A 22758-nucleotide genomic window follows, 5' to 3' on the forward strand; every position below is an offset into this window, starting at 1 on the left:
GTTTTTGCTTTCAACAGTTTCAGTTCTGCAGGCCAGAAGCAGATGCTCCTCCTGACACAGCGTCAGAAGGTCACTAGTAGCCTATGGCTGTGTTAGGATGCCTACGTCATTCCCCTCACTTCATCTCATCAGTGAAGTATTTTATCATCTCACATCATCAAAAGAAGGGTGAGTGCAATACAGTAAGATATTTTGAGAGAAACAGAAAGACCACATTCACAAAACTTGTACTACTGTATATTGTTATTCTATTATTAGTTGTGATTGTTAATCTCTTATAATGCCTAATTATAAATTAAACTTTATGATAGGTATGTAGGTACAGGAAAAAACATAGTATATATAGGGTTAAGTACTGTCCACAGTTTCAGGTGTCCACTGGAGGTCTTAGTATGTATCCCCCTGGATAAGTGGAGACTGCTGTATAAAGTTCTTCCTTCCAGCTTTCTAATTCACTCAATCACAAATATCATGTTCTGCAACATCATTCTGATCTTCTTGATGTGTTCCCCAAATCACATGCTTCTTCTAGACTTCACTTTCTTCCCTCTCCAGACTTCTCTGAAAAGCCTTATCTCATAAACCCGGGGAGGAGTTAAGTTTATCACACTCAGTATTTCCAGAATATCATGTGCACTACCAGCCATAGCACTTAACTCATTGTACTAAAGTTTTTGTTTACATGTTTGACTTTTCATTATACAGTGAATTCCTAGTTACTAGTATAGAAATAATTTAAATGAAATGCAGTACACATTGAATAAGCCGAATGGAATCATGGCTTTTCATATGTATATTTTCTTCTTTTTTTTCATATGTATATTAATTCCCAATTATCAACTGCATCACTTGGAGGACGAACATCACCAAATCTCAGGGGTTTTAATTTTAATCTGTAACTACATTATAATGTTAGTTTGAGACATCAATGATATCATCCCTGTAAAGTTTCCTAGAAAAAAAAATATACTTAACTAATGCTAGTGTCTTTTTATCTAATGAATGTAAGGATTTTCACTATATTATAAAATATATAAATATGTTATTACAGTAGGTTAAACACAATACACTATAGTTCATCCTGAGAGCCACTGAAAATCATTTAATAAACTTCAATGCATACTCCAATAAACACTTTCCAAAGATAGCAATAGAAAAACCATCTTTAAATACATTCTAAGCCTACAGCCAGTATAATAACGTGTGGTTGTAGGTTTAAACCAATGGGAACAAAAGGAAAAAAGTATGGCAATGGGTCATACTATTTATGATAAATGAGGCATCAAAGTCAATGATAAAAAAAAACATGTTAAATTTGAGATACTCAGCACTCTTCACACTCAAAAATAAATTCTGGGAAAATTAAAAAGTTGACTCTTTAAAATGTATCCAAAGAAAAACAAGAAGAAAGTGAATAGGGTATTTACTCAACTACTGGCTATTTACCTAACATCTGAGGTGAGTAAGCCATTGATGATGACACAAATGAGAAGACTGACAAATTTGGCTATATATAAATGCAAAACTTGCCTATGTCAATACTTTCAAATAATGTAAAACAAACTGGAATAAAATAATTGCAGCAAAATCTAAACATTTAAAAGATAAAGAGATGACTGACAAAAATATATGAGACAATTATTAATGTTAAAACTGCATTATAAAACATTATAAAATATACCTATAGGTTTACTTAGGACAGTGTATATAATGCATCCCCTAGATATTGAGAACTAGGCATGAACATGACATTTCCTTGTTTTCATTCATACTACTATTCAAAATCCCCATTTCCATTCTCTATACATAATATGGTCTCAGTGTGAAAGATATCCTACTATTTCTAAACTCTGTGATATTATAAAATTTGAAGATGTACTTTTTACACACAAAAAAAGCATTGTGAACATCAGCAAAAATGGTGAAGTAGGGACTTCCAAAATCCTCTCTTTGTTACAAGGAACAGGAAAAATTACAAAAATTGTCAGAATCAAATAATTCAGGACTCTGGAAATTAACCAAAGGCTTACAGAAATTGGGGAGGGTTTATTCAAGAAAAATGACTGATTCTTGATAAGAACAGCAATTTCTGTGGTATTTTAACTTGCCCCAGTCTCAATTCCCCTCTCAGGTTTCAGGGTAACCTTAAAAACCAACAGCCTACATTCATGGTGCAAACCAGCCGCCTAACAGCTGCCAGAGAGGAACAGAATAGGATTAGACCTCCTTCAGATCCTCATTTCCAGAGAATTGTCGTTATTTGAATTATCTGGCAGTTCCCTGGGAGAATTAATACCAATCCTGCAAAAAGTCTTGCAAAAGTAAAAGAGAGGGGGATTTTGATATTTTCTTGATGCCAAAACCAAATAGATCACAAGAAAAAATAAAAACTATAGATCGATAATTCTTGCAAATATACATGCAAATATCCTTAACAAAACACTAGTAAGTTGAATCTAGCAATCTATAAAAAGGATGGAACACCAAGAAAATAGATATTATCCCAGAAAAGCAAAGTTGGTTCGACATATGAAACTCAATCAATATAATACCCCTTATTAACAGAATAAAGGAGAAAAAAACTACCTGATTACCTCAATAGACACAAATAAGCATTTGTGATTTAAAAAAAGTAAAATATAAAGTAACTTCCACAACCTAATCAAGAACTTTGTGTTCTCATTCATGTGGGGAATATAAATAATAGTGAAAGGGAATATAAGGGAAGGGAGAAGAAATGTGTGGGAAATATCAGAAAGGGAGACAGAACGTAAAGACTGCTAACTCTGGGAAACGAACTAGGGGTGGTAGAAGGGGAGGAGGACGGGGGGTGGGAGTGATTGGGTGACGGGCACTGGGGGTTATTCTGTATGTTGGTAAATTGAACACCAATTAAAAAAAAAGTTCAAAGAAAAAAAAAGATCAATAATTGCAAAGGAGAAATAATAAGTCTTTAAGATATTTAATTTACTATTATTCTTAGGGATATTATGTACTGAGTTGTGTAACTATGTCACATTCTAAAGTATGAGAATGTTGTATATTGTGATGATAATATTAAGTTATATAACATCAAGAAGTTTGATACTTATAAACAACTAAATAATAAAAAAAAAGAACTTTGTGTAGAGAGAAGCTTTGTGTGAGGGAAAGGACACACACACACACACACACTCACACACATATGAGTTTGTTGTGTTTATTTGAATTAGAGACCTTTGATTCCTATTGAAATTAAACTTCAAATGTTCAAATTAAGCATGAAGCTTTCTTAGCGGCTTGAGTAAAATGCTGTTTAAACTCCTTTCTCTTTTGAATAATAATGTTCTCCAAGAAATCTAATGACTAGAAGGTAAAGCCATGTAGCACAAATAGTAGAAGTCCTCATTTGCCTTGGTTAGACAAAGACCACCAGGAAATTATTCATGATTTCTTCTATGTCTTTTTCTCTTTCCCACCACCCAAAATCCATAAAATTGTTGAGTGTTCCACCGAAGAAAATATCAGCAGATTTTTGTTTGTTTGTTTGTTTTGTTTTGTTTTGTTTTTTACTATATGCCCATAGGAAAAGACTTGAGGTCAGCTTGAAAGAAACTAAACTGTAAATTACATGGAAAACTCCAGGGTATATGGACTGTGGGACTATCTCAGGGGAACAGATCCAGGGTGTTTCTCAAAAGATACTACACATCGTATCAAACCATTCAGGTGTCGGGAGAATTTTCTCTTTTTAAGTCGATGGAAAAGTATATTGTCAGAATAAGGAGCTTAAGGTGTTTTTGTTTTTTTAATTTTCTCTTTTTTTTAAGATTTTATTTATTTATTCATGAGAGACACAGAGAGAGAGAGAGAGGTAGAGACACAGGCAGAGGGAGAAGCAGGCTCCATGCGGGGAGCCGGACATGGGACTCGATCCCGGGTCTCCAGGATCACACCCAGGGCTGCAGGCGGCACGAAACCACTGTGCCAGGCTTAAGTTTAAATAAGAGTTGGGTTATTAGTTACCACTGCCCTAGAGCTTAAGTTTAAATAAGAGGTGGGTTATTGGTTACCAGGCTTCTAGATCATTTAAGCTATTAGTAATCACAACCAGTGCATCAGGAACAGAAGATCAAGTTGGAAGAGGACTTCATGAAGCAGCAAGCCCTCCAAAAGAAACCAGAACTTCGTGATACAGCAGTTAACCTTCACATGGGCAGGGAGGTTGAACATCCTGCATAGTGCTGCCAGGAAATCCCTATTTTATACTAAGGGGGCTGGCTGGTTGCATATGTAGGATGTCCCATCTCCCCGCCCACTTCATCGAGACGCATACCATAAACATCATCGCCTCACTGAAGAACCACAAAATCTGTGTGTCAAGGAAATACAGGTGCTGAGCTGTATGACTAGAAAGGCACTCTGACAAATGTGTTTAGTAGAGGATGGGGCACTGGATGTTATCACTTTGGCTTGTAAAATGCTCTGGGAGTGGATCTGTAAGCTCACGGTCAAGGTCAAATCGATCCCTAAACTCAAGGTCAAGCTAACAGTAAATTTTTAAAATGCCTCAATGTCAGAAGCAAAAGATTTTGGAGCAGTAGTACAGGGAAGATCCAATAATTCTAAATCAAGTTCATGTGGGTGGAAACAGTCTAATTATCAGAGAAGAATCAAGTTACAAGGGGGTGGGTATGATTCCAAGGGAGAAAGTTAGTGGCATATTCCTGAAAATATTTACAAGATATAACTGATGTCAGATGTAGTATCTAGTCATACCCAGGGAACTCTGTCAAAGGCAAAGGAATAGGAAATATCAAGAACAGGGCTGAATTTTCAAGAGTAGAGGGGCAAGAATAAAATGGTAAGGCAAAATCCAGTCAATCCTATGGGCTGGACTCTTCTGCTCCTGTATTCTAGTGGGAAGATATAATCTCAGAATAAAGAGAAGTCATTTAAATGGAATAAATACAGCTTTATTTTTGAAAATGTACTGTTATACTTAATTTCTCATTTTTCACTGTAAATTGCTGAAAATTTCACTATGGATATGTACATGGGAAATACTGACCTATGGGAGACTTGCTGGGAGATAATTAGTTCTGTTAATAGTACCAACTTGAATGACAGCCTGGGATGCCATCTCAAAAGACTTTGGAGTCCTAAAAAGGGTTTAATTGCTATGCAGTCAAACCTAGGTTAAGTTTTCAATCAACCATCCCTGGCTTTGGCACTCTTTAATTAGTGGCAAGTGGGCCAATCTTAGTCTAAGAGAAAGGCTGACTCTGTTGAAGATTAAAAACATTTGTATCCTTTTTTTCCTCAGCAGCACAGATTCTCCACTGGAACACTGAATTCAGTGCATGGTTCAGAAATATGTGGTTTTACATCTAAGGACCCAAAATGTGCATGCAAATTTATGGGCAAACTATTGTTTATAAAATTCCCTTATAATTGTCTATGGAGTCTATAGAGATATTCCCTCTTTCATCACTAGTATTGCTAGTTGTCTTCTACTTTTATTTCTCCCTCAATCTGCCTAGAAGTTTATCAATGTTATTGATCTTTTCAAAAAAACATTTCATTCCATTAAAAAAATTTTTTCTGTTAGAGTCTTTTCTCAGTTTCAATGATATCTGTGGTTATATTTACAACTTTCTTTCTTCTGATACTTTCATTTTAATTTACCCTTCTTTGTCCAGGACTTTAAAATGGAAATTAATTAATTCAGATCATGGTTTTGAGATTTTCTTCTTTTCTAAATTAAACCATTAATATTGGAAATTTCCCTCTGAGCACTGTTTTAGCACCATTGCACAAATTTTCATATGTTTTATTTTAATTTTTATCTAGTTCAAATTATTTCTTCATTGAATTTGAGTCTTCCTCTTTGAAACATAAATAATGTAGAACTGTGTTGTTTAATTTCCAAATACCTGAACTTTTTCAAGATACCTTTTTGTTACTGGTTTTTAGGTTAATTATTTTAAGATCAGAGAGTAGACATTGCATTATAGCAACCATCTTAATTTCTTAAGATTTATTTTGTGGCCCAGTATATGGTCTTTTCTGCTCAATTTTTTGTGGGCTTTTGAAAAGCATGTGTATTCTTCTATTGTCGGATATAGAGTGCTTTATAAATGTCAATTTAGTCAAGTTCCTTGTTAGTGCTACTCAGTATTTTACATCACTGGCAATTTTCTGCCTACTTTTGTCAATTACTGAGGAAAGAAAGTTGAAATCTCAAAGTATAATTGTGATTATAATTTTGATTTCTTTTTTTTTCCTATCAATTTTGCTTCATGAAATTTGAAGTACTGTTATTAGATACATAAATGTTTAGGATTGTTATATACCCTTGATGGAGTGACATTATCATTGTAACATGGTCTTTGTTATTCCTAGTAATATTATTTGAAATGAAATTTACTTTGATGTTAATACAGCAGCTCCAATAGTCCTTTGATTAGTGTTTGCATTGAGTGTCCCTTTCTATCTTTTTATTGTATATTTATCTCTATCTCCATATTCAAACTTGTAGGGTTCCTTACAGACAGCATATAATTGGGTAATATTTATTTTTGCTTTTAATCCTACATGTCTGTCTCTTTAAATTGATACAATTTATACCATTTACATTTAGTGCAGGTATTGGTTAGTTTGGAACTATGTTTACTATTTTATTGTTTTCTATTTATTCCTTCTTTTCTTATTTCTGAATTATTTTGAGGTTTATGCATTTTATTTTAGTATTCCACTTTTATTGAACTATTGGATTTTTTTACTATATTTTTTGTAAGGTTTTTTTTAGTAATTGCTCTCTAAATTAAAATATACAGACCTGGGCAGCCCTGGTGGTCCAGCGGTTTAGCGCCGCCTTCAGCCCCGGGCGTGATCCTGGGGACCTGGGATCGAGTCCCGCATTGGGCTCCCTGCATGGAGCCTGCTTCTCCCTCTGCCTGTGTCTGCCTCTCTCTCTCTCTCTTTTTCTCTCTCTGTGCCTCTCATGAATAAATAAAATAAAATAAAATAAAATAATAAAATAAAATATACAGACCTAATATTTCACAATTTCCCTAGTTACTATTTTATCACTTCAAGTGAATACAAAGACCCTATAACCATATAAATTCCTTTACTTTCTTCCTTTTTGTTTTAATTGTAATATGGGATACATCTATATACATGAAAAACATTCCAGACAACATTATAATTTTTGTTTTGAACCATCACATGCATTCTAAAGACCTAAGAAAATAAAAATAATGTATTATATTATATTTCACAGATTATTTACCAATTCTGCTCTTCAGTCATTCATTCTTGAAGTTTACAAGTTTTCTTGTAGTATAATTTCTTTCTTTCTGAGGAACATCTTTTAGCATTTTTTAGAGCAAGCTTCCTGACAGTCAGTTTTCTGTTTCACACTCATATGAAAATATCTTTATTTCACAGTCATTTTTTTAAAGATATTTCATTGAATGTAGAATTCTGGATTATGATTATATCTAGCCTCCATTATTTCTGATGAAAAATCTGAAGTTGTTCAAGCCATTGTTCCCTATAAAGAGTCATTTTCTCAGTTGCTTCAGGGTGTTTTCCTTATTCTTCTGTTTTCACCAGATTATGATGTATCTAGGCATGATTATCTACGAGTTTAACCATTTGGGTTTTGCAGAGTGTCTTAAATCTGTCAATTTGTTTTTCATCAAATATGAGAGTTAAACCATTATTTCTTCAAATCTCTTTTCTGTATCAATTTTTCCCCTCCTCAGATTCCAGTGGCCCCAATGTTACACATCTACATATTATTCCATAGATCCCTATTATATTCATTCATTATTATATTCATTTGGATAAATTTTTATTGATCTATATTCAGTTTTAATGACTCTTCATCTGTGTCATCTCCATTCTTTTATTATGACTATTCAGTGATTTTCTTCTTTCAGATGTTATATATTTTTTCAACTCTAAATTCTCCATTTGGTACTTTTTTATAAGTTCTACTTCTTATTTGAGATGTCCTCTTTCTATTTATTTCAAGAGCTTCCACCCTTCCTTCCTTGAGTATGGCTATGGTAACTGCTTTGAAGACTTTATCTGTAAATTTCTCTTGTTCAATTTATGAATTTAATGTAATTGAAATGTATTTGTTGCATTATTGTTTATAATATTTGTTAATGGTTTTCAGTAAATTATAAAATTTAAGGGGATTCCTTTCATCATCATATAATTAAAATTTTAATTAGGAATAGCTTCTGCATTTTATCAAACTATTCTTCAATATCTATTAAAAGATCAAAAAATGTCTTTACGAAATGTTAGTATAAGGTATTACATGGGCAGATTTTTATGATATTGAATTATTTTTGCATTCCTGAAATAGTTTTTGTTTTTACACAATGTATTATCCTTTTGACACTTTGCTAAATTCTATTTGTTAATGTATTGTTTGTAACTTTGAATCTATGTTGATGAATGTTATTTGTCTCTAGTCTCATTTTTTTCAGTGTTTTATAGGTTTTGATATTCACATTATATTGTTTTATGAAATGAATTATGGAAACTTTTAAACTTTTCTATGGTCCTTCATCTTTTCATACATGTTAACTTAATGAAATTACTTACCATCTTAATTTCTTTTCTAGGTTTGAGATTATTTCTTTTTTGTTTACTCTATTATATAAAAGGCAAATGCATAAAGCAGTACTTATAAATTTATGTTAATGGTTCCATAATGTGCAAAGATGTAATTTGTGACAAGAACAAAGACAGAAAGAGATATTAACAGAGCAAAAATTTGTATACTACTGAAACAAAATTAGTATTAATTAAAACTTGGGGGCGGCCCAGGTGGCTCAGCAGTTTAGCGCTGCCTTCAGCCCAAAGCCTGATCCTGGAGACCCGGGATCAAGTCCCATGTTGGGCTTCCTGCATGGAGCCTGTTTCTCCTTCTGCCTGTGTCTCTGCCCCTCTCTCTTTCTCTCTCTCTCTCTCTCTCCCTCTCTCTCTCTCTGTGTTTCTCATGAATAAATAAATAAAATCTTTAAAAAAATAATTAAAACTTGGTTGTTATAAAACCAAATAACAAATGGTGGAAATAATTCCTTCCATAGATGTAATTATTTTAAATATACATGGACTAAACTGTTCAATTAAAAAACAAAGATTACTGAGGGAGATGCTTGATGGGATGAGCACTGGGTGTTATATGTTGGCAAATTGAACTCCAATAAAAAATTACACAAAAAAAATAAAATAAAATAAAAGGCAAAGATTAGCAGAATTGTTTATATGATGCCAGAATGGATTTAAGAAGAGCCCTCTCAAATAGAAGGGAAGGGAGAAGAAATGGGTAGGAAATATCAGAAAGGGAGACAGAACATAAAGATTCCTAACTCTGGGAAACGAACTAGGGGTAGTGGAAGGGGAGGAGGGTGCGGGGTGGGGGTGAATAGGTGACGGGCACTGAGGGGGGCACTTGATGGGATGAGCACTGGGTGTTATTCTGTATGTTGGCAAATTGAACACCAATAAAAAATAAATTTATTATTAAAAAAAAAGAAGAAGAGCCCTCTCCACTTGATGGGATGAACACTGGGTGTTATACTATATGTTGGTAAATCGAACTTCAATTTAAAAAAATTAAAAAATCTAAAAAAAACGTAAAAAAAGAGCCCTCCTTTGTATGCTGTCAATAAGAGACTCATTTTAGATTCAAAGTCACAAATAGGTTAAAGTAAAATTGGAAAAGATATCCCATGCAAATAGTAACCAATAAAAGCTGAGGTGGCTATATTGGCATCAGACAAAACAGAACTTAAGACAAAAATTGTTATGAGAGATAAAGAAGGACATTATAAATTAATAAAGTGTCAAAGTATCAAGAAGATATAATAATTTCAAATATATATGCATACAACAGAGACCAAAACATATAGGAAGTGAAACTGACAAAAATGAGGAGAGAAAAAGATCTAAAATAATACTTGGAGACAGGAATATCCCATTTTCAATAATGAATAGAACAACTAAACAGAAGATAAATATGAAAATAGAGAACTTAAACAATACTATGAGTCAACTAATCCCATCAAACATATAATAGAGCACCCTATGCAACAATAGCAGAAAAAGCATTTTTCTCAACTGCACATGAAACATTTGCTGTGATAGATCATATACCAGACCTCAAAACAAGCATTAAAATTTTTAAATATCAGTATTCAAAGGATCTTCTCCAAAATGAAACTAGAAATCAATAACAGAAGAAACTGACAAATTCACAAATATGTGGAATTTAAACACCACAATCACTATTAAACAACCAGTAGATCAAAGAAGAAATTACAAGTGAAATTGGAAAATATTTTGAGAAAAGTGAAATAAAAACTTATCAAAACTGATGGGATGCAGCAAACACAGTGCTCTGACAAAAATTTATAGCTTTAAATGCCTACATTTTAAAAGAAGAAATATCCCAAATCAAAGACCTAACTCAAGATCTTGAGAAACTAGAGAAGAATAAACTTAACCCAAACTATCAAAAGAAAGAAAATGGTAAAGATTAAAATGGAGATAAACAAAATAAAGAATAGAAAAAAAAAAAAAAAAAAAACAAGAAAGTCCAGGACCACATGGCTTCACTGACAAATTTTACCAAACATTTAAAGAATGAACACCAATTCTTATCAAATTCCTACAAAATAGGTGAGAGAACACTTTGTAACTCATTCAATGAGACCAGCATTACCCAGATACCAAAGCCAGATAATGACATTTCAAGAAAAGACAAGTATAGAACAATATTACTAATAAATATAGATGCAAAAATTCTCAACAAAATACTAGCAAATTGGGATCCCTGGGTGGCGCAGCGGTTTGGCGCCTGCCTTTGGCCCAGGGCGCGATCCCGGAGACCCGGGATCGGATCCCACGTCGGGCTCCCGGTGCATGGAGCCTGCTTCTTCCTCTGCCTGTGTCTCTGCCTCTCTCTCTCTCTTTGTGTGACTATCATAAAAAAAAAAAAAAAAAATACTAGCAAATTAAATATCACATCATAGTATACACCATACCCAAATGAGATTTATCACAGGAATGCAACGATGGTTCAACATGTAAAAATCAACTAATGGAATCACATCACATTAATAGAATTAAGGTAAGAAAACCACAAAATCAACTCAATTGATTCAAAAAACACATTTGACAAAAACCCATCACTCTTTTATGATAAGAACACTCAATAAACTATAAATAGAAGGAAACTTCTTCAACATGATAAAAGGTATTTATGAAAAACCCACAGCTAACATTCTACTTACTAGTGAAAGAATGACAAATTTTCTTTTAAGATCAGGAAAAAGACAAGATGGCTGTTTTTACTTCTTCCATTCAACATTGTACTGGAAATTTTATATAGAGCAATTAAGCAAGAAAGAAAATAAAAGGCAAGGGAAAATTAGAAAAGTTAAATTATCTCTATTCAATGATGACTGAATCTTGTAAACAGAAAATCCTAAAGAATCCACACACACAACAATAAATCTAATAAATGAATTCAGCAAAATTGCAGGATACAAGATTAACACCTGAAAAGCAGTTATAGTTCTACATACTAGCTATGAACTGTCCATAAAGGAAATTTTTTAAATGATTCTATTTACAAGAGCATCAAAAAAAAAAAAAAAAAAAAAAAACCTCAATTAATAAGAGCTTTAGCCAAAAAGGAATAAAGTACTGATACATGGTACAAAATGGATGAACCTCAAAGATAATATGTTAGTGAAAGAAGCCAGGCACTTATTGCATGATTCCATTTATATAAAATATCCTGATTAGTTAAATCCATAGAGACAAAAACAGATTAGAATTTTTCAGGGGCTGGAGGAGGGGAGAATGGGGAGTGACTGCTTAATGAATAGTGGTCTCCTTTTGGAATGATGAAATGTTTTGTAACTAGAAAGAAGTGATGGTCGTATAGTATTGTGAATGTACTAAATGCCACAGGACTATACACTTTTAAATGATTAATTTTATGTTATGTAAATTTTATGTCAATAAGAAATAGTGTATGTAACACTGAAGGCATTATCATCATCGTCATCATCATTACTTGGAAAATAATGTTTCTCAAATTTCACTTTCTTTAAAAAGCTTAGATTATGAGAGGAAAATAATAAGTAGGCTAAAATGTAGAACTAGGTGGTATAATTTGGATACTATGTTCTTGTCTTCTCTCTTTTCTCTTTCAGATTATGTCTGGCCACTACCTAGATATTTGTGCCCCGTCTGGATTTCTTTGGATGTTTTATTTTCTACAGCGTCCATCATGCACCTCTGCGCTATCTCGCTGGATCGGTATGTAGCAATACGTAATCCTATTGAGCATAGCCGTTTCAATTCGCGGACTAAGGCCATCATGAAGATTGCTATTGTTTGGGCAATTTCGATAGGTAAATAACGTTCTTGGCCATTAGAATTGCAGCGGCTATGCTCAATACTTTCGGATTATGTACTGTGAACAACGTACAGACGTCGACTGGTAACATTTGCGTTTAATCGGGATTCTATTTAAGAATTATTCTTAACCTATTTATCTGATATTTAGGTTAACAATAATGAAAGAAATGTATGTTAATATGTGTATGTAAGGTTTCTATTTATGCTGCTAAATTATTTTAAGCATCAATATGCCAATGAATTCTGCAACACAGATACAAAATCTTTGAGATATTTAAAACGATTTGAAGATAAAGATATATGGTAGTCTAAATTTTTTAAATATAGAATTAAAAAATATAAATCTATCACAGAATATTAATCTTAATATTTTATTCTAATTTCATATCTTCTTGAATGGAAAAGTATATAGTGTCATGTGACTCTTCATGAAGTAAACATGACTAAATTTGTGCTATTAATTGACCTCAAATACACTTTTTTGCCTCCGGTTTTAAATATCTCCTTAGGTTCTGCTTATACAATAAGAGAAAAAAATCCATTTTTTAAAAGATTTGGGGGAGATTGAAGGGAGAGAAATGGTCATCTTATTGCTTGTGATGGAGATATTCACAAATGCCTTAACAATACTAATATTCAAGTCACAAAACTTAACCAGTTGGAATGTACACTAGAAATAAGGATGGACCACTCTTCAATGAAATTCAGGTCACGATTAAGTTATGTGTGTAACCAATAAAAATCTGAAGCTTGAAAATTGGGTTAAGGTGATTTCATATTTTTCAAGTTTCTAATTTCTCTAACATAAGCAAAAGATTCATTGTACACTTCAAATTATTTCCTTTAATAATTTTTAATTGCAGTAGCTAGAATACAATGATAGACACATTAAGAGACAAAACAACATGAATCAGGTATAACATAACAGAAGATAATACAAATGAACTCACTGACACTCAAGATAGTGGAATTACCAGACATAGACTTTAAAGAATTATTTGTATTATGCATGTGAAAATTATAAGCTGAATTTAAATATTTCAATTTTTTTTAATTTTTATTTTTTTAATTTTTATTTATTTTTTATAGTCAAAGAGAGAGAGAGGGGCAGGGACACAGGCAGAGGGAGAAGCAGGCTCCATGCACCATGACCCGACGTGGGACTCGATCCCGGGTCTCCAGGATCACACCCTGGGCCAAAGGCAGGCGCTAAACCACTGCGCCACCCAGGGATCCCTGAATTTAAACATTTCAGCAGGAAACTACAAACTATTAACAGGGACATTTAAGATTTGAGAAGCAGCTGGAAAATTTGGAGCTTAGGCATAACACAAAACCCAAGAACTCAAAGCCAGTTTAGACATAACTAAAAAGAGCATTACTGGAGATTGATTAGAAGAAACAATGATGAATGAAGCAAGGAGAATTGGAAGGATACAAAAGAGAGAAGAAAGAGTAAGATGAGACCTATAGCCTGGGTGGTGCAGTGGTAAGCATCCAACTCTTTGTTTCAGCTCAGGTCATGATCTCAGGTTATGAGACAAGCCTCACATCAGGCTCTATGCTCAGCACAAAGTCTGTTTAAGTTTCTCTTCTCCCTTTGCCCCTTCCCCCATGCACTCATGCTTTCTGTCTCTCAAATAAATAAATAAATCTTAAGAACAAAATAAAGTGAGAGAATTTTTACAACGTGAGTGAAGAATGTCAGAAAAGCAATATTTGAAGAAATAATGGCCTTTGGATTTGATGAAAGACGCTGATTCTCATATTGAAAGAGCTCAACAGACCTCAAGCAGAATGAATAAGAAATCAACATTTGGACCCCTCATAACATTTCATTAAAAAAAGAAAAAAATCAATTTTAAAGAGATAGAGATGAACTTCAATAGAACAATGATAAGATAGATGAATGGCTTCTCAACAGCAACAATGAAAGCGAGGTGTTGAAGTGACAGTGTCAATGTGCTGATAAAAAGTGAATGCTAAATTAAAGCCATATAGTCAGCAAAATTATACCTCAGGAATTGAAGTGAAATGAGGACTTTATTGGGCCAAAAAAAGCCAAGAGAACACAATAAAAATAGACTCCTACTTAAGAAAATCCTAAAGGATGTTCTTAAAACAAAAGAAAATGGCCACAGATAGAAGATTGGAGATGCAAGAAACAGGAACAGTGAAAAACGACACATGTGGAATTACTGTGTTGTACATCTAAAACAAATGTAACATTGTGTCAACTATATGCAAAGTTTATTTTTTAAATGAATCACTGAAAAAGAAAAGAAAATGGTAAATGTATCATTAAATATGAATAAACATTGATTATATAAAATAATATTTATCAAAATTGACCATATAAATCAATTCTCTAAATTTCAAAGTACTGGAATCGTAAAGTGCATATTCTTTGGCTGAAATTCAAATGAGACAGAAATGTTTATCAAAAGATAACTAGAAAATCTCCATATATTTGGAAATTAAGAAATTACTTTCCAACAAGCTTTGATCCAATAGATTTCAAATCCATTGATAATTCTTCATTTATTATTTAAATCATTTATTATTATGTGATTATAAAATTATAATTTTTCTTACTTTATCATTCTTCCTTTATTAGTTAACATTATACTGTAAGGAAGAATTTTCCCCTCCCACCCTTTGTCATTTATTTATTCATATTGGTAAAAACTTTTGCTGTAATCAATATTACTTAAGTCATTACTGTACTTAATTATTTTTTATGCTCAATTGTCCTAGATTATTTCATGAGAACTCCTCTTAATATGTACCATCAGTTTTTGAGCACTTACTTTCTGGCATGAATTATGCCAGATTCACCTTTTATTTTCCATGCCCCAATTCTGAAATCAGTAGTCAATAAAAGGAAACTTTGTTCTTTTTAGTGGTCTATTATTTTATAAAACCAGATATGGAATCTAAGTATGCTCATTGCTACTCAGACATTTTTGCTCCTATATGTCTATGCCTTTAATCCCAATCCAGTAATGCAAGATTCTTCTGACACTTTCCTAATTCCTTGTTATTCCTCATTTTTCTCACAATAAGCAATTTGGTCTCCAAATGCATCTATTTATTTTTTCATTTATTTATTTAATTTCTTATTTATATTTTTAAAAATCCTACAATACAACAAATTCATTTCAGAATATCTAGCCTCATATCAGTACAATAAGTAAAATGCTATTTTAAAATTGTTATTACAATTTTTTTTTGTCTTTAGAATGTTTCCCACCAAGTGTATGTAACCAAAGCATTGTGTTCAAAATGCTAGGATTCATTTGAATTTTTTTCTTCTGTTGGTTCTGTTACCAATTGTTCATAGTTAGGGATTTTTTGGTTTCTGTATACACTCAATATTGATGTACCCCACATTGTTGACTTTATTTTTAATGTGTAAAACCTTAATATCATGTTCCATACCATATGATTTCACTCATATGTGGAATTTAAGAAACAAAACAAACAAAGGTAGAAACAAACAAGCAAAGGTAGAAAATGAAAGAGAGAGTTAAAGCAAGAAACAGACTTTTAAGTATATAGAACAATCTGAGGGTTACTAGAGGGGAGGGCCAAGGGACAATGGGTTGAATAGGTGTTGGAAATTAAGGAGTGTATTTGTGATAAGCACAAGGTGACATATGGAACTGTGGAATCATTATATTGTACGCCTGAAACTAATATAACACTGTGTGTTAACTAACTAGAATTAAAATAAAAACAAATATATATCATGTTCCAAAAGTCAAAACTACACAAATATCAGAGATATGTCAGGCTTTCTTCTATCTATTGGTTAACCCACTCACTAATTTCTGAAGTATATTGCTGGAGATTATTTTTGCAAAAAAAAAAAAAACCCACACATATATTGTTTATCTTTTCTTAGATAAAAGATAAAATACTGGGATCCCTGGGTGGCGCAGCGGTTTGGCGCCTGCCTTTGGCCCAGAGCGCGATCCTGGAGACCCGGGATCGAGTCCCACATCGGGCTCCTGGTGCATGGAGCCTGCTTCTCCCCTCTGCCTGTGTCTCTGCCTCTCTCTCTCTCTCTGTGACTATCATGAATAAATAAATAAAAATCTTTAAAAAAAAAAAAAAAAAAAAAAAAAAAAAAAAAAAAAAAAAAAAAAAAAAAAGATAAAATACTACATACATGTTAACACATTGACATTTTTCACTTGATAGTATGTCCTGGAACCACTCTATATCAACTCATAGCAAGATGGTAGATGTAAACTGAAATATCATGTATATGGCCAGAACATTGCATTTAAAAGCCAAATTTCTTCTATTTTTCACACCTGCTAGTACTGTACTGGATAGGTACATCATAATTTATTTAACCAATCTCCTGTGTGGTATGAGCATTTGAAGTTGTTTCTCATATCTTGTAATTACTGAGAATTCCACCAAAAATAATCATTTGCATATCACTCTGCATACTTCTCACTCTGTATATGTTTCATACTTTTGGAAATTTAGTTTCAACAAAAATTCCTAACAAAAATTCCTAATTTACCAAGAGGTAAATGTATACATAACAATTAGTAAGGAGTTGAGCCATTTTTCATTCCTACTAGCAATGTAAGAGACCCCGTTTCCCCAAAGCCTTGATAAAAAGTGTATTTTCAAACTTTTAAAATTTTGCCAATCCAATAGGTGCAAAATATCAACTTAGTTTCATTTTGCATCTACTTTATCATGAAAGAAATTGAGCTTGTTTTCTTATGTTTAAAATGCCATTGCTAAATTAGTTATATGCAAAGTGTACCTTTTGCTAATTTTTGTTTTTTAATCGTTTTCTTTCTCAATTTCAATATCTCTTGATACATCACATATAATAAACATTTTACATGTTATAAGTGAAAATATTTTTTACTGTGTTTACTATTTGCTATCACTTATGATGCATCTGCCATGCAGAATTGTTCCTTTTTGCAGTTCATTTTATCACTCAGATTTCATTTCTATGTTGCGTGATTGTATAAATTCTTGCCCCACACTCAGGTTAGATAGTAAATCACACATATCTTGCTCATTGTTTACATTAGGTCTCCAATACATTTGGAGTTTATTTTTTGTATGTGGAATTTATTTTGTACGTGAGATATGCATTCGATTTTATCTTTTTCTGAATAATCATTCAGTTGCTTCATGCTGTTTATTTAAAAGGTTTATGTAGTCTGTAACTTACAATGCCACCTGTATAGTATATTAAACTATCTTCCATACCTGGGCTTATTTTTAAAGTTTATGTTGTATTCCAATAGTTTGTCCATTCATGTGCCAATTCCCCACTGTTTTAATTATGAAGATTCCATAATAAATACTGTCAACCCATATGGTTCATCTTCACTCATAACTCTTATCTTTTAGAGCTTGCCTAGGTATTCTGGAATGTTTAATTTTCCTTATGAACTTTTACATTAAATTTCCTATTCCCATTTCAAAATCCTGTTTGTATTTTGATAGGGGTCTCTTTAAAATTATGAAATAATCTAGAAAGACGGTAACTGAAGTCTAAAAAAAAAAATACTTTCTTTAATCTATTTACTAATTTAAATTATGGCCAGTCTGTAACTTAAACTTTACAGCCAAGTTTATCATATGGTCACTTTCATGTCTTCCTTATTGCCATTTATATTTCATCTCACAAGAATTAATTTTGTAGGGCAGCCTGGGTAGCTTAGCGGTTTAGCACCGCCTTTGGCCCAGGATGTGATCCTGGAGACCTGGGATCAAGTCCCACGTCAGGCTCCCAGCATGGAGCCTGCTTCTCCCTCTGCCTGAGTCTCTGCCTCTCTCTTTCTGTGTCTCTCATGAATAAATAAATAAAATATTTTTTAAAAAGAATTAATTTTGTAGCTCTCTTTACTGAAGCTGTTCTCTGCAAATTCATTAGTGACTTCTTAATTATCTAATTCATCAGTTCTCAAACTTTTTGATCTCAAGATATCTTTACACATTTAAACTATTGAAGGCTATAATTTATATATAGAGATATATATATTTAACTATAAACTAGATATAGTTTATTATATCTATATCTATAGTTTATAGTTTATTTAAACTATATATATATATCTCAATATTTATTGTCCTAGAAATTAAAATTGAGACTTTTTTTATGTATGAATTTATTTAAAAACCAAGAAACCTATTATATGGTAATATAAATAACATAGCTCTTTGAAAAATAGCTGCATTTTCCAAAAAAAAAAAAAATGAAGTTAGTGAAGAGTGACATTGTCTTAGACTTTAAAAATCTCTTTATCGTCTGACTTCATAGAAGACAGCAAGATTCTCTGCTTCTGCATCTAATCTGTCTCAGTGAGTTGCTTTGGTTGAATTATGTGAAGAAAATACATATCCTCATATAGATAGGTAGCTTCAATACAAGAAAGTATTTTAATAATGTTTTCAGATAACATTGGACATTTCCTTTGATACTCACTGAAACCCAGTATGTTCTTTAGTTTCTTAAATTTAGTTGCAATATGTGCTTAGAAACCATATCACTGATTTGTTTCATATACTGTTACATTAAAAGCCACTAATTTGTCTTGCGCTTTGATATTTTACCCAAGATTTATCTTGTAACATCAAGCATAGATCAGTTAGAAAATATTGGTTCCCTGAGTTATGCAGATTTCTCAAATATTAATACAATATCAAAAAATCGCATGCATTAGTAATCCCTACCAATCTTACCAGAAAAGTCTCTAAATATTGGAGAAGTGTCAAACTCCCAGGGATGTGTCCAAGTTTTCCAAATTTCCAATATTCACTTGAGAGCTCAAATTTTATCATTAGCGGTAAATACCATCTGTCTTTTTCCCTGACATGACGAGTTCAACACATCCATTTTTAAGAAACTATCTGCCAGGGATGCCTGAGTGGCTCAGCGGTTGAGCGTCTGCCTTTGGCTCAGGGAGTCCAGGAGTCCAGGATTGAGTCCCACATCTGGCTCCATGCAGGGAGCCTGCTTCTCCCTCTGCCTGTGTCTGTTCTGTCTCTCTCTCTCTCTCTCTCTCTCTCGGTCTCCCATGAATAAATAAATAAAATCTTTTTTAAAAAGGAAAATATCTGCCAAATATCCAAGTATGAATAATGCTAGTGTGTCTGGCAGTCATTCTTTCAAGGAAAAATATTGTATCACAGGAAAAGGGTCTAGTGCATCCTCCAACTCTAATGACTGCATAAGTATTTTTCCTCAAAGTAACCATCTTATATCAGTATGCAGCAGAAGTACTCTATGTATACTTTCATTTCATCACATGGATTAATGAAAGTAAAAATTTAGTAAAATTAATATTTTTCACTGCTTCACTAAGGGCATTCTTAAATAAAACTTGTCTTTTTTCCTTGAAAGTGTGTGGTGGTGAGCAAAACAATGATTACCTGTACAATTTGGTGTCATGAGTCTTGCTCATGTTAAGGCACCAGTAGTTTTACCCACTATTATTTGGTACCATCACCAAAAGTGTAAACACAGAAAAAACAGCAAATAACACAGTAAATATTATTATGGAAGCAGTTTTGATGTCACCATATCATTGAAAAAGTCTTAGAGACACCCAGTTATTCATGGGCCACACTTTCTAAGAGCTGTGTTTCCAATTTTAGCTTCTTCTGTGGCATTTTGAAGCTGTTGACAATGCTTTCCTCATAATTCTCTCTTCCTTGGCAAGCTATGACATCATTTTTCTTTGGTTTTCTTCACTCTTACCTTTCTGTCTGCTGTTATTTATTCTCTTCATTTTCTGCTTTACTCTCACTCTTCCCCAAGATTCTCTTCTTTCCAGTTGCTTATACAGTTTTCTTGGTTTACTTCATCCACAGAAAAAATTAAAATTGATCTACTGTTGACTCTCAAGTAAGCATTTCTATTTCTATCCAGATTATATCCAGATCTCTAGTTTCAGATGTATAGGAGTATAGAGATGAATGTTGGACATGTATCTCAAACGCCATCCTGCCAAATTGCACTCAAAACCTTCCCCCATCTCAAGTTTTTCTTCACCCATTTTTGTTTCTCAAGTGAACAGCAACATCTCCCATTTACCCAAAAAGGAAACTGAGAATCATTTTAGAATTCTTCTCTCTCTCCCCATGGCAGATCAACACAACCTATCCTCAACATTCCTTAATATTTTTCACATTCCAGTCACTCCATTTACTCATTTGATTTCTTGATTTATGTCTTTTTTTTATTTAAATTCAAGTTAGTTAACATATAGTGTATTATTAGTTTCAGGGTAGAATTTACTGATTTCTCAGCTGCATATAATACCCAGTGCTTATTATATCAAGTGCCCTCCTTAATGCCCATCATCCAATTACCTCATTCTCTCTGCTTGTTAAGCCTTAATTGTTAACCATTTATGCATTCACATCTCCTTCTCTCCTACCTCTGTGAAAGGAATGATTCTCACCATACCCAAATCACATCTTCACTTCCCTAAGTAAGGCAGGTACACCCATGATAAGAATAATAGTTCTTCTCCAAATCTCCATGTTCAATTACTCAGAGAATTCCTTCAAACCTGGCTTTATTTTTATATCATTTTCTCCGTGCTTTCTTTATTGTGTGCTTTGACATTTTAACCACCTTGGTTTTCTCATGTTGGTTCACCCTTCTCCTTTGGCCAGGGCAATTTTCTATTGCTATGCGAAATTCTCTACTGTATTAGTGATTTAGTTATTTTGATATGCAGTAAGGTACTGCCTTAAGGAATTTTGTCCACTCTCATGACTCATTAGTAGCCATGGTTCACAAATTTAATGCCTTCCAAATATCTCCTCTATCTCATTTTGCAACCTCTGAAACAATTTTCACTTTAAGTCAGTGGTTCTGACCTAGGTCTATGAATAAAATTCATGGTATCTATAAACTAAAACTTAAAAAAAATTAAGTGTGACATATACAGTAAAGTACACAAATCTTGTGTATAGCTTAATGAATTTCTACAGATGTATTCACCACTGCAATGAACACACAGGAAAAGATAGAGAACATTCCAAATATCCAGAGGATGATCTGTTGCCTCCTTTCTGTAATCTCCTTTGGGTAACCAATATTCTGACTTCTAAAACCACAGATTAGTTTTGCCTATTTGGAACATCATATAAATGGAAGCACATAATATATACTCTTTTATGTATTCTTTATCAATAGTTCTTTTTCATTGTCACATAGTGTTCCATTATATAAACATTTAAAAATGAATTTATCTTGTTAATATTGGTGAATATTTGGTTTGTTTCCAGTGTTTGGATATTATAAATAAAGTTGCAAAGAACTGGAGTGTCCATGCTTTTTAGTGAATAAAAACATTCAATTCTGTTGCTATTTTAACCAAAAGAGAAATCTGAGGATCATTTTAGACTTATTCAGTGTATATTGTCAAAGGTTTTTCCAAACCACTCGTGTCCATTTACAAAACCATCCACAAAACAAGAGGTGAAAGAAATATAATGTAAGAAGTATAAGAAAAAATAAAGTTTTTGCCAAAAATTCATATTTTTGGTCTTAATTGTGGGCCAACACACACATTTTCTATTAGGGTCAGGTAGGAAATATTTTAGAATTTGTGGGCCATTTATGGTCTCTGTTGCATATGTTTTTAACAACCTTTTAAAATGTAAAATAATTCTTAGTCAATACAAATACAGTCTGTAGGCCAAATTGGGCCCGTTGAGTCCCAGTTTGCTAAACTCTGGTCCTAATAATTAAATTATGTTCTGGTAAGTATGTAGTAATGGTCTCGTTTTAGTAATGATTTTTATATCTCTCATGACTTACAATGTTGAAGATTTTTTCTTCTGTTTGATGAATTTTGATGTTTTCTTTCATATCCTTTGTGATGCATCTTTTTGAAACATTCGCCTATTTTCAATTTAGCTATCTTTCACTAATTGATTTCTCGAGGTCTTTTTTACATTCTAGATTGAGTATTTTTCTGAATAAATATATTCAGAATATTTTCTCTTAGTCTGTGCCTAGTTTTCTACTATTTTAATGAAGTTCACTCTGTCAGTGTTTACTTTAATAGAGATTTTTACATCCAGTGTAAGAAAATTTTTTCTATCCAAAGTTCAAGAGGATAAATCCCTCTGGTTTTGGTGTTGCTTTGTTTTTTCTTAATAGTTTCATGATCTTAGCTTTCACATTTAAGTCTAATAGACATCTTACTTTAATTCTTGTAGTGGTTGGATTTTTTTTTCCCCATTGACTACCTAATTGATTCAACACCACTTATTAAAAAGATTATCCTCGGGGTCACCTGAGTG

At 32.8% G+C, this 22758-nt stretch overlaps 1 protein-coding gene across 1 annotated transcript in view; it reads left to right on the forward strand.

Moving 5' to 3' along the window:
- Positions 1-22758, forward strand: part of HTR2C (5-hydroxytryptamine receptor 2C) — a 302050-nt gene that overhangs the window by 211067 nt on the left and 68225 nt on the right. Inside the window, exon 5 of the mRNA XM_025431462.3 lies at positions 12237-12437. Within this exon, the coding sequence (XP_025287247.1) occupies positions 12237-12437 (201 nt within the window). The remainder of the gene's footprint in view (positions 1-12236; positions 12438-22758) is intronic.

The sequence above is a fragment of the Canis lupus genome, chromosome X (assembly GCF_003254725.2).
Source record: "Canis lupus dingo isolate Sandy chromosome X, ASM325472v2, whole genome shotgun sequence".
In the NCBI taxonomy this organism is placed as follows: domain Eukaryota; kingdom Metazoa; phylum Chordata; class Mammalia; order Carnivora; family Canidae; genus Canis; species Canis lupus.